The sequence below is a fragment of the Takifugu rubripes genome, chromosome 13 (genome assembly GCF_901000725.2).
Source record: "Takifugu rubripes chromosome 13, fTakRub1.2, whole genome shotgun sequence".
NCBI lineage: Eukaryota > Metazoa > Chordata > Actinopteri > Tetraodontiformes > Tetraodontidae > Takifugu > Takifugu rubripes.
The window spans coordinates 17,941,363-17,953,558 of NC_042297.1; the positions used below are offsets into that span (position 1 = coordinate 17,941,363).

The 12,196-nt window shown below is 46.4% G+C and overlaps 3 protein-coding genes across 8 annotated transcripts in view; 2 read left to right on the top strand and 1 right to left on the bottom strand.

The window, feature by feature from the left end:
• The first annotated feature begins 1,074 nt into the window (after window positions 1–1,074).
• terb2 (telomere repeat binding bouquet formation protein 2) lies at window positions 1,075–2,746 on the top strand. 2 transcript variants are annotated; one of them, XM_011610169.2, is made up of 7 exons: window positions 1,075–1,383; window positions 1,633–1,714; window positions 1,808–1,947; window positions 2,024–2,085; window positions 2,176–2,224; window positions 2,321–2,409; window positions 2,486–2,746. In XM_011610169.2, the coding sequence occupies exons 1-6, from the start codon at window positions 1,320–1,322 to the stop codon at window positions 2,377–2,379; spliced, it is 456 nt and encodes a 151-aa protein (XP_011608471.1). In that variant the 5' UTR covers window positions 1,075–1,319; the 3' UTR covers window positions 2,380–2,409; window positions 2,486–2,746. The 2 variants fall into 2 exon arrangements, with proteins under 2 accessions (XP_011608471.1, XP_011608470.1); XM_011610168.2 differs by having other exon boundaries at window positions 1,076–1,383; window positions 2,176–2,228.
• A 540-nt stretch (window positions 2,747–3,286) lies between these two features.
• On the top strand, window positions 3,287–5,864 carry sord (sorbitol dehydrogenase). The gene is made up of 9 exons (XM_003969681.3): window positions 3,287–3,415; window positions 3,504–3,537; window positions 3,706–3,870; window positions 3,948–4,107; window positions 4,250–4,368; window positions 4,640–4,705; window positions 4,797–4,975; window positions 5,118–5,239; window positions 5,311–5,864. The coding sequence occupies exons 1-9, from the start codon at window positions 3,362–3,364 to the stop codon at window positions 5,474–5,476; spliced, it is 1,065 nt and encodes a 354-aa protein (XP_003969730.1). The 5' UTR covers window positions 3,287–3,361; the 3' UTR covers window positions 5,477–5,864.
• Window positions 5,865–6,001: 137 nt separating this feature from the next.
• The window catches only part of apba2b (amyloid beta (A4) precursor protein-binding, family A, member 2b), a 29,596-nt gene continuing 23,401 nt past the window's right edge, over window positions 6,002–12,196 (bottom strand). For all 5 annotated transcript variants that reach the window (XM_029845924.1, XM_029845927.1, XM_029845923.1 and 2 more), the window contains 7 exons: window positions 11,238–11,327; window positions 10,313–10,498; window positions 9,116–9,295; window positions 8,066–8,278; window positions 7,829–7,948; window positions 7,244–7,384; window positions 6,002–7,148 (listed from right to left, as the gene is read on the bottom strand). In XM_029845924.1, coding sequence (XP_029701784.1) covers window positions 7,077–7,148; window positions 7,244–7,384; window positions 7,829–7,948; window positions 8,066–8,278; window positions 9,116–9,295; window positions 10,313–10,498; window positions 11,238–11,327 — 1,002 coding nt within the window. In that variant the 3' untranslated portion in view covers window positions 6,002–7,076. The remainder of the gene's footprint in view (window positions 7,149–7,243; window positions 7,385–7,828; window positions 7,949–8,065; window positions 8,279–9,115; window positions 9,296–10,312; window positions 10,499–11,237; window positions 11,328–12,196) is intronic.

Genomic DNA, 12,196 nt, shown 5'->3' on the forward strand with positions numbered 1-12,196 from the left:
CAAGAAAAAAAAAAAGGTGTGGCTTTGCTGTTGTCATGGCAACAGAGGCACGTTAGGTCGAACCCCCTCAGCCAGTGACTGTGTGAGGTGGCAGAACGGCGGGCGCTAGCAGGAGTAGTTCCAATATGCGCGCAGGAATACGCGTTAGAGTCGGCGGCCTGGTATCAGCGGCATAAATCGGCCATTCCAGAGCGGCTGCTGAGCATGTGCATGTGACGCTCGCTGGCTGAACGCCACTCTAACCAGCTCCTGAGACCAGCAGCCCCCCCCAATAGAACGGTAATAGCATTTCTGGTTTCAGAGTTCAGGAAAGCATAGCCATCAGTTATACCGGCCACGTTATAGCGCCGCGGCGTCTTTCACAGGCCTCTGCTGTTATAAAACACATGGTTACACGACATTTCTAACGCAAGGTTACAGCACTTTGAGCGGCCGTGGAATGAAAAGTGCTACACAAATAAAGTTGATTGATTATTGGGCTTTAGAACAGGGGAGAGGAGCATGTTAGGAATGAGCTCCAACAGCCCAAGAGAGGAGGGGACAAAGCAGAAAGCAGAGGGATGGATGTCAGCATCGGCTTTTGCTGGATACTACTGGAGTGATCCTTATTTAAGCCAACACACATCTGGATGTGAAATCCTCATCCTCCCTCAAGCAGCATCACCGCCTTCATAAATCATGGCAATGTAGCTTGATTTAGACTATTATTTCCATTATTTACTGCAGCGTTAATGGTATGAAAATAAATCATAAAATCAATATGGTGTTTTATATTAGCTTGTACTCGGCTTGAGGTAAACAAAATGTAAAACGAGTTCACCGTCAACATCTGTAACAAAATACCGCCATCTAGCGGCCGAAAGTACTAGTGCGGGTAACTCGCGTTTATGGATAAACTGCTGCCCTTCGTTAAATCATATGCGTGTCATAAACGGTTTAGATAGTTTTGAGTTAAAACATTACTGAAAAATACGTAAATAATGTAAAAAAAAATACATTAATGCATTAATTTGTGGCGCTTCGGTGTTTGTGTCCTTTTTCTGCGTCATCTCTTCATCCACCTGTGTCATTTCTAAAATAGCCGGGATAACGGATCATTTAAAAGCAGTATTTGGGCTGATATCAGCTTTTGCGTTTGTTTGTTTGTTTTTATTTATTTATTTTATTTTTATCTTTTGGTCCTGTTTCCGATTATTTCCGATAGCACCTAAATGCACCAGCGCCAAAAGACTGGTTAAAAACTGGCTTTTTAGACACACTCTTTGCTAACGATTTTAATAAATGTTCCATCTTATACGTCACCCACATTAACTGTAGAAATGTTTAGGAATAAAACCGCTTGGTTTTCCAGCAGTGTGCCACCAGCCTGCCAACATTTCTGGAGTAAGTTTATAGCTTTTAGATAAACACACTAGCTTAGCCTTGCTAACAACATCAACTACCATTATTAACAACGTCGAAGCTGCAAATGTTAAAATATCGAAAAGCTTTAGCTATATTATAGTTGTAAAGAGGTAGAACGAGCTGTGAGAGATTTATAGGTTCGTAGACACAAGTGTTGTTTGTAAAAAGGCAATTTTCACACGACTTAAAATTAGCTTTATGCTATTAAATATACAATGTCCCTTACAGTATCGGAGGGTGGGAGTGTTGCCAGGTGGAGGAAAGCAGATTACCTTTTCAGTGAGGATGCAACCTGTCCAGATACTCTCAGGTGAGCATGGTAAAAATATGAATAAAGCAGCATATTTATAATCTAAAATATCAGTCGTCTTTTTTATTGAACAAAGTTCTTTCCTCTTCCCAGGATATATGAGAGCAGAGATTACCTTTGGAACCAAGTGGTGGTGTTTCACAGCCTGTTCCTGTCCACCTGTGAGCGGCGCCGGAGTGTCCGATCGGTGTACATTGGCCACTACGTGCTGCCTCCAGCCTCCATACAGGATGGTGAGAACGCAATGGGTTGCGAGTCACAGCAAATCGCTGCTTCCAACTCTTGTGGTCTCCTGTCTCTGATTTTAAGAAGTCAGAGAGGTGGTCGGGAGGTTAATTTGGGAGTCTTTTGATGAGCAGCCTGAAACAGAGGCGAGTCCTGTCCCCTAAATTTAGAATTGATACACTCCACCGTGCTGTCTTGTCCTCACACTTCTCTCTGTCTTGCATTGTTGCTATAAGAGTTGGAGCATGCAGACGGATGATGGACCTGTCGAAGGATCCAGCAGAAGTGAGTATGTTACCGTTCCAGTAAAGATGTCTAGACTGCAGTGGGATTTAAAGGCCGTTCCCCTGAGTTTAATCCGTTGCTCCTCTCTTTATTCAGTTCATCGTCGTCTGACGCACACTCGCAAGGAAGTGAAGACTCTCTGGGTTCCTCTTTGAATGATTCTCCAGACCGTGACACATGTACAGGTAATTCGGTCTGGCTTTGGAATGTTTTACGGTGTCAAATCTCCTGATGCTGATATTACTGGTCTCCTCACCACAGGGTATGTAAGCATGGACAACCTGCCGAAATATTCAGGTGACCTGTGTGATTACGTTCCTGCAAGGTTGAGATGCTTCAGCTGCAAAGCTCCCTGCTGCCCACTGGACACATTCTGAGAGGAAACCGTGGACATTAGCAGTTATTACAACCACGTCTATCATTAAAGAAACCACCACAGCAATTGCATTTGTGTTTGGAGTGTAAAGTAGAACAGTGTTAAATAAAGCTTGCACCACGGCTAATAAACGTTTGTTAAGTGACTCCGACTGCCATGTCCCTTTAGGTTATAAAATAAATTTCTATCCTTTATATTATATGATGAGTAGTAGTGCAGCATATCACTACTCAAATTACATTGAATAGAAATATGCTAATTTGACATAAACTAAACTGGGGTTAAATATAGCTCATCGGTCTATATGAAAATACACAATGACACACAGTGTAACAGATTAAAACAGCAATAAGGAGGAAAAGGATCTACTGAGTTCTAACTCATGGAATCAACTGGGGTCTTTCTGCAGGGTCCAATCCATAATTCTGGCTGTGAGGGACGGACGGCAGAACAGTGAAAGTCGAAGGGATTCACGATGGTTATATTGATGTATTATTGACTCATTTTTGGAAACAAAAGAACCCTAATCACATTATCTTAAAGCTGTTTCTTAAATATGTAACATAGTAATGTGAATTTCGTGTTTTCTAGGAAAATGTTCTTTAAATTCTTCTTAAATTCTTCGCGAATCCCCCTACTGAAATGGACTCTTCCGCTGCTGGGTAGCCAATCACAGCCTTTGTTTTCACTCATAGGAAGCGCAGTCGGACTCCGGTTCTGTCGCGTGTCGTTTGGACTTATTTCGCTCCGACTCTTTCGTCATGGCACAAGAAAATCTGTCCGCTGTGCTTTACTCCCCGGGAGACCTCCGGCTGGTAGGAACCTAAATAAAAACTCCATTTCATCGGTTCATTTATTTTTAATTTCTGAATTGTAACTGCGAGCACTTCGAATCTGTGACAGGTGCACCTCCCCGTACCAGAACCCGGACCCAATGGTAAAATACATTCAACGAGTTTTTCCTGCCTTTTTCCTGAAGAATTCCAAACTACAAGTTGCTTGGTTGATGAGTGTTTGCCAAATAAACACTGTATTTGTTTTTGCTGCATATCCATTGTAAGGTTTACATTTAATTAAAAGTTCTGAATCATCTCTATTGCTGCAGATGTCTTACTTCAGATGCACTCCGTTGGGATCTGTGGATCAGACGTTCACTACTGGCAGCATGGCAGAATTGCAGACTTTGTTGTCAAAGATCCAATGGTGCTGGGACACGAGGCCTCGGGCCGGGTGGTGAAAGTTGGCTCGGCGGTCAAGCATCTTAAAGTCGGTAAGGAGGCAGCCAGAGGAGGCGTTCCTCTCCTAAAATGATGATCAATAAGTGTGTATGATCGACTCGTTCCCAAGGAGACAGAGTGGCCATCGAGCCTGGCGTCCCTCGTGAGATGGACGAGTACTTCAAAACGGGCAAATACAACCTGTCTCCGACCATCTTCTTCTGCGCCACGCCCCCCGACGATGGAAATCTTTGCCGATTCTACAAGCACAATGCCAACTTCTGCTACAAGTAACCGTTTGCCCCTGCTTGCCTTTGTCCCACAGGTTGCCCAACAGCTGTCTGATCTCTCTGAACTCTTGCGTAACATCGCCGCTCTTCCTCTCGTCCTTCTGCTTTTCTGTGCGTCCGTGGCTAATTTTCAACGAACCAGGTTGCCCGACAACGTAACCTTCGAGGAGGGGGCTCTGATCGAACCTCTGTCTGTAGGGATCCACGCGTGCCAGAGGGCCGGCGTGACCCTCGGCAGCACCGTGTTCATCTGTGGTGCAGGTAAAACTCGGCCGGAGTGATGGGATGGATTTTTTTGATATTTGCAGCGGCCTATAGCACCTTAAACCAGCTGCAACGTGTCAGAACCCCGAAGAGGAATTTAGCAGCTCACATAAACAGATGGGTGTGTTGTGAACGCATGAATCGTCTCGACTCCTCAAACTGGCTGAACCTTAACACTCTTTGAACTCAATATTTAACAACATCTGGTGGCGAAAACGGTGGTTTAGGATGAGGCGCTTCAGCCCCTCCCCTTTCTCTCCCCTGTCAGGACCCATTGGGTTGGTGTGTTTGATTGTTGCCAAGGCTCTGGGGGCGTCTCAGGTCGTCATCACCGGTAAACACCCTTTGCAGCTGTAGTTGCTTAATGGCAAACACACAGGCTCCCACCCACCCCCCCCCCCCCATCTCTGTCCCGTCTACTTTAGATCTGTTTCCTGAACGCCTGGCGCTGGCCAAAGAGCTGGGGGCCGACTTCCAGCTGAAAGTAACCGGGAAGGTGGAGCCAAAGCAGCTGGCTAAGAAGGCGGAGGACCTGCTGGGCGTTCAGCCTCATGTGGCGATCGAATGCACGGGCGTGGAGAGCAGCATCCAGACCGCCATCTATGTACGTGATGAGTCGGAGCCTGGAACCAAATGACAAACATCGATGCTCATCAATTCCGACTGTTGACAGCTCGGGACTTGCGACACAACTGCCGTGCATCATGAGATGGCGACAGTGACGTAATCTCTGTCTCTGCTCTCAGGCGACGCGCCCGGGGGGCGTGGTGGTGGTCGTGGGCCTGGGCTCTGAGATGGTCACCCTTCCGCTCATCAACGCCGCCACAAGAGAAGTGGACATCAGAGGGGTTTTCCGCTACCGCAACACGTAAATGACGTCCGATTCAGCTCACGAGTGCGTTATATTCGCGGCCGCTTCATCTGTACTTTGTTTTGAAGCTGGCCGATGGCCATCGCCATGCTGGCGTCGGGGAAGGTGAACGTGAAGCCCCTGGTGACCCATCGCTTCCCACTGGAGCAGGCGGTCAAGGCTTTTGAGACCACTCGTCAGGGCATCGGGATAAAGGTCATGTTAAAGTGTGACCAGGAGGATCAGAATCCCTGATCCCAGCAGGAAACGAACCAGAGCGACTCGGCGTGACGGATGAACGTTGGACATTGACCCTTGAATAAACAGATAAGGTAATTAGGTCAGAAAGACAGGCTGACGACAGACAACAGTCGGCTCAGAAGAGCATAACGGTTAAAAATCTTCTGTGGTGCTCAGCTTTGCTTCACTCACAAGTATATTTTGTTTGCACATTCTGTATGTTTTGCTTAAAGATACTGTGGTATAATGGTAACAATACTAATAATTATGAATAAAGTAAGTAGACTTTGGATTACATCTGTAGTACCGCATTGCGGCGATAGAGGGAGCAATAGAGTTGTGGAAGAATGTATTAGAAAAGCAAAAGATTTTCAGAGAAAGTTTTTTTTTTCTTTCAGCAAAATAAAAGAAACCAGCGATAATACTCACAACCTCCGCTCTTCCGTGCAGTCATTAAAGTGATCCTGCAGTTGTGGGGTAATATTAGTTACAGGAAAGGTTAAAGTTACTGTGTAAATAATGACAGAGGAAAACCAGTCATGTTTAGCTCAAATTTTATTATCTGACCACAATGACATGATACTACTTTACAAAGCATGCACACAGATATGGTGGTACGGTCGGAGTTTCCTACGACGATGGCCGATTCGGATCTGTCCTCGAGCTCAAATCCCACATCCTGACGGGAGCGTGTTTGTCGAAACCTCTTTTCTTTCATCTTTTCCACATGAGCACACTAGGAGACGAACTTGTCTTTATGTACAGACATTCTAATACTGCTGATGGCAAATGAGACGACTCGCACGACACGGTTACATTCACAGTTCACTCAGTTTTCGCGAGTTTCGGTCAGGAACGCCGACGGTGAACAGACGGTACAGAGTAACGCGCAGGGATAAACCACCGCACATGTGGCGCCGATCAAAGCGGAACGGACGCACGTTGAAGTCGCCCCGGCTGCTTGTTATCTTTGACCAGGGTGAGTTTGTACACGACATTTACAAAAAGAACAAATTTCCATTTGGGAACTGGTGGTATTGCCATTTGATGAGGAACAGGATATGGCGTCCCCCCCCCCCATTAACTCCTGCAAGAGTCTGTTTGATCGGCGTGTGCAGGTCAACTACGCTTCAAATGTCATTTCACCAAATACACAACTGTCCGCCAACAACGACCCCCTTCTGTTAAACATCAAGCTCCTGTAAATATTTACAATGCTCCCCCGCTGCCTTCAGCTGTATTATTAGTAAAATATGTATTTACATGAGAAATAAATAGAGGGAAATGAAACTATACAAGGAGTATAGTCAAAGTATCATATTGCATTACATGAGTATAAAAAATAAACTGTGATGCTTCACTCGAGACGGCGCACACGGTCAGAAAATATGACTGTAAAAGCACGAGGGCAAATAAATAACACACAGACACACACACACAGACACACACACACACGCAGAGTCTCTTCATGTCAAAATGTTGCATTGGAAAGAGATGAAGAGCTGAAGTCATCAGATCAAAGTAAAAGTGAAATGATGCGGAGAAGTCGTCCTTCCCCTCAGTCCCAGGTCTGCCCCCCCCCACCACAGCTGTCCCGCTCTGGGGAGGACGCTGGTTATATGTACATGGGCGTCTCCTGTCCCGTCAGGAGTCTGAACATGGCGGCCGGCATGGTTTTCATGTGGATCTGACAGGAAGAGAACAGGAGACATTTTAATTCCCAATTAATCCTGATCATCTGCGACGCCCAGTCAAAAGTGTGTGTGCGCGTGTGCGTCGCACCTCTCCGACAGAGTTGGACAGGGCCTGGACAATCTTCTCGTGCGCTGTGGCCACCACGCTCTGTCCGTTAATCTCGATGATCCTGTGACCCACGCGGACGCCGCCGCGCTCGGCGATGCCTCCTCGCATCAGGCTGCATATCTGTGGGGAGAGAGATGCATCTCTAAACGCCTAAAAGATGTGTGATTAATGTCAACATGGCACCAGGAACAGGCGTTGGCTCGTATTGGCTGAAACTGCACCTGCCTTAAATATATTCAGCCTTAAATATGCTGATAAGATCCATCTATTGCCTTTTAAAGCAAGTATTAAAGTTTAATACTGTAATGTTATTTATCACACAGCTGCCGGTGACGGTTGCTTTGCTGCACCCGAGTAATAAAATACTGAGAATGTTAGTAGGGGGGGTCCAGGTCCAGGCACCCAGATGGGATTTTCTGGGATCACGCCTTCATTGCTGAAGCGTTTCCTGCCCCGGGGGGGGGACAGAAAGCCCGGCTGGATTGTGGTCCTGGAGGATCAGAACCAGCAGGATCCCAGTGTAGTAGTAGATCGTGTCTTTAATGACCCCGGTGTTGTACTTACGATGCCGTTCTGGACGCTGAAGCCCAGCTGATATTTGAGATCCGGTCTCTTAATGAGGACAGTGGTAACAGGAGGACAACTGACGATGTTCATCTTCACCTGAACCTGGTTCTTCAAGCCCTTCCACAGAGAAACACACACGGGCTCACACACATTCATTTTAGGAACTATTCCTCTCCTACTTGGGTCACACGCCCCCACAGCTCATCCAGGGTGAAAGGGTTTATTTAGAAATACCTTAATGATTCCCTGACAGGTGGCGAGGGGCAGCCCCACGAGGCTGGTGTTGTTGATGGACATGATCTGGTCTCCGATGCTGAGTTTTCCAGAGCGAGCCGCAGGGCCGCCGTTCATCATGTTGGCTAGGATGACTGTGGGCAGGATGGATCCCCAGCCGGACTCCACGATCACCACGCCCAGGATCTCCCCCTTACTCTTCTCCAGCTGCAACTGAACGGAGACTGAATGTCAGCTCCACCAAGGTCATGGTGATCATATCTGAGGTGCCGTTTAGAGGGGTTATGTCCACACTTCTTCAGTAGACTGAAGAGGGACATGCATGGCGGAGGTCCATATGTCTCCCTCTAGCGGCCAACGTCAGTACAACAACAAACCCTCATCATTATATAATATAATTCTATTTTAGCAGCAGCCTGACAAACTGAAAACAGCCTTATAAACCCTAAATACTGTAAATTCCAGGGCCCTTCTTCATGGTCACTAACTCAGTGAACTCACAGTACATCTTTATTTTATATGTAATGTTTTTCAATGCACAGATGTAGCTAAATGTAAACAATGCACTTCCTTTCGACTATTTTATTACGATGTTTAATCATTTGTTATTGAATAAAAGTCTATCTTCAGGCTCACATCTCAACATTCTGACTGTAAAAAGAGTTGTGAGGAAACTCCCTCGCTCTCTCTCTTAAGTGCGTCTGAAATAGCAGCTGCTTGTTGCCCTGCAGCCTCTCCGCTAACACGGCAGACAGTATTTCACAGTTTCTAACTCTCCGAAATCCTCCAGTAATGCTATGAGGCCACAGTATTAGCTTAGCAGGAAATGTTACAACAATAAGAAGCATGTAGGACTTGAATCACGCTGCCATCTGCCTTTGAATTAGTCAACATTTCCTGCATTCTTGTGAGTTTCTATAAATGCTCCTGCTGCAGGGCTGATGTTCACCTCACAATGTATTTTTTGTTTCTTTTGTATTTCACTGGTGTTGACAAAGCACCAAACAGCAGCAGTGGAAAGACTCTGCTGCACATTTCATCAGGACCAACCTCTTTGCAGTTCTCAGAGTTGGAGAAGTGGATGAGGTCATCGTTGTACATCTCCTGTGTGTTGATGATGTCACTGTACTCCTTCTGACTCAGGTCCTCGGGGTTGATGCCGTTGGCTCTCAGGAACTCCTGGTAAGCTACGCTGAAAGCCTGACCGATGGACTGAGCAATAAGCTGCGCCTGCAGGCACAAAACAAGGGAATTAGGAGATAAGCGTGTCGGGGAACCACAGATGCCGATTCCCTCTGACAAACTCCACAAACAGAGACTGTGTTAAGACACCAACACACTGGTTTGTGCTGTCAGACACTCCTCAGCAGCAGTCCCCACTGAGCAGGAGTTACGTGTAATGAAGATAACGGAGAGAACAAGTCAATCCACTCAAGGTTCTGAGAGAACATCTCGTGAACGTCACCAGCCTGCGTTTGCAATCGCCACCTAAACGACACGTCCTCATAATTAAAAACCCAAATAACATGACTGATAAACAACCAAAATGCCACAACATTGTGCCTCCCAACGACATGACTTAGCCTTTAAAAGCCCTGTTGTGAGACAGAGAATCAACAGCAAAAAGATCAATAAAAAGGAAAAAATAAAAGAATTCCTGGATAAACATCTTTTAAATGCTGAATGGCTTCTTGATGTTTGGACACTGCTGAAGGAAACAAACATTTTTATGAAGTTGAACCAGCAAAGCACAAAAAAATAAACTCTGCAGAACATAATATTCTAATACAGAGCTGGAGGATATGCGAGCTGCACTTTGCCTCCTCTCTCTCCTGTTTAATTGAATTCTACACGAGAACATAAATCTCCTGTACATTTTTCAGGCAGTAACAGCCAAACTCCAAGAATCAATAAACTGGAAATTAGGTTTGCAGAACAACAAAAGAGGCAAAACTATGAAAACGCTGTAGCGAGAGCGAGCAGGCCCAGTAGCTCCCGCTGATGGATGATCAGCTGGATGCTTTCAGTTAGAACTCAAACCTGCCACCAAAGAAGAAGAGAGCAGCTTTTTGGCTGTTTTTGCGTTGGTCCTGGACCTAATCTGCTCAAATTTAACAAGAAATAATTACGACCGGACAATTTCTTCGGAACCGGGGTGTCTCAAATATATCTAGGTTCGAAAAAAGTTTTCAAAAATATCAAGAGAGCCCAAATCATCGTTTAGCTGCAGAACTTCAGCGCACTTACGTCCTCGGACTCAAAGACGTGGCAAATCATCTTGTACTGCTTCTTGGCCTCCGGTGCCCCCGGCGTTGTTTCAATGCAGTCCTGTGAGGCCGATCGGGGCATGCGGCGCCTGGCCATCAGCACCACGATGTTCCCGATATCTGCGATGTAGGATATGGTGCGCAGCGCGTTGTCCATCATGGTCTCCTGGAGGGCGAATGCGTCAGATTAACGCGTGATTACGCTCATCACGGTGCCGCGCGGGTGGCGGCTCCAGCTACAGACGGACATTTTTAAACGGACGGGAGCCGATTTAATCAGGAGTAATGATTTCCAAGGAGCCGAGGCCTCTCTCTGCGGCGTCAAACAGCGCACGTGCACGCCGAGGCCGTCGGCGAAGGCTTTCAGTCTTAATTGTCATTTCCGAGGAAAACGCTGCATTGCAGCACATCTGTTTCTGCCAGAAGGCCTTGAAGAGGCGCAGGCAGCAGCTCTGTTTGACATGCTGCGAATGAATCATCCATCATATGTACGTTTAACTGGTACCGTCAGCACAAAGCTGCCCCCCCCCACAACTGCAGAGCCCTCAGAAGTTAATTCTGCTCCCGGCGAGCGTTCACCCTCCTGAGAAAATTTGTAAAGCTTGAGAGAAGCTTTGTTTAAAAATGTTGTTTTGTCGTTGTTGTTAAAAATAAAAGAGGGAAGTTTCTGTTGGAAGGATGAATGGAAAAACACCAACTTCCCCGTTGGATGTGCTGGTAGCTTTCGCATGAAACGCCGCTCCGAGGCTCGGATGTTCTGCAAGATTTACGGAGTCTGTTCTCACCCGCAGCCCAACAGATGTGACATCATCAGGGATTATGGGGAATAACCTGTTGTCATCGCAGCGCTGCGGAACACGGCGTTGGCGCGGCTTTAACCCTTCAGCGGCGAGGCGGAGGCTCACCTGAGAGTCTGCGTTGAGGACTTTGATCCTTTGGGTGGAGATGAACAGATCCACCTCCGTCAGGGTTTGTGCGTCTCCGTCCGCACTTTGCTGCAAGACAGAACAGGCTTCAGTTCAGGCGGACTGGTCAGAACCCACCAAACGAGATGGCTGAGGTACGCGTGAGGTCAGTACAGGATTAGTTTGGGTAAACGCGCATGCATGCATGTATGTTTGGATTCCAGCTCAGTCGGAAGCCGTTCTAAAGGTGAGGGAGTGGCAGGCAAAGGAAAAATGTTGGCAGCGGGATGATTTCATCTTGTTTGGTATCAGCTGTCTTGGCAGGAGGGGAGCGAGCTGGCAGAGGAAGGAGACCCGGCTCAACGCTAAACCCCACCCGGCAGGCTGCTCTCTGCGAACGCCACGCAGAATCAAACCTGCACGCACTTTCCTTCCAATCACCGCGTAGTGCAGGTTAATCAGATTACATGTAATCTGATCTCATTTCTGCTCGGTTTCAAGATGTGCTCAAAAGTAAAGCTTTATTGTAAAAGGGCTTTTTTTTTAACATACCATGAACTGGACAGAATCCCAGAGTGACTCTGTAAACGGTTTTAATCTTTATTCATTTAAACACAAGGTAATGCAGTCATGCTGCACGCTAGTGGAGTTTATCTAACCGAAGCCTGACTGAATTAAAACCCTACATTTGGTAGCTTTAAGGTATCATGGTCCAGGGAAGCTAATGCATCACGAGCTAAAGGCCCTGACTTCATTGTCAACCATAAAACCTGATTTTTTACCACTGAAATGTTTCATTAATCTAAATAAATAGTGAAGGGGCATAAAAACAGACCGTAAAGGGGAATAATATTTCTTCAAACTGTGTGGAATTAGCTCAGCTTATCTACTAGAATCCCCTCTCCTAATTATCACAGTCTTTCTCACTGAGGCTGTTTTCAAATGCTGTTGAGAGCCTT

Coding starts and splice junctions, on each gene's coding strand:
- sord (XM_003969681.3), top strand. CDS start 3,362: ATGGCACAAGAAAATCTGTCCGCTGTGCTTTACTCCCCGGGAGACCTC. Junction 3,416..3,503: donor CCCCGGGAGACCTCCGGCTG/GTAGGAACCTAA, acceptor AATCTGTGACAG/GTGCACCTCCCCGTACCAGA. Junction 3,871..3,947: donor GGTCAAGCATCTTAAAGTCG/GTAAGGAGGCAG, acceptor CTCGTTCCCAAG/GAGACAGAGTGGCCATCGAG.
- terb2 (XM_011610168.2), top strand. CDS start 1,320: ATGTTTAGGAATAAAACCGCTTGGTTTTCCAGCAGTGTGCCACCAGCC. Junction 1,948..2,023: donor TCCAGCCTCCATACAGGATG/GTGAGAACGCAA, acceptor TCTGATTTTAAG/AAGTCAGAGAGGTGGTCGGG. Junction 2,410..2,485: donor AGACCGTGACACATGTACAG/GTAATTCGGTCT, acceptor TCCTCACCACAG/GGTATGTAAGCATGGACAAC.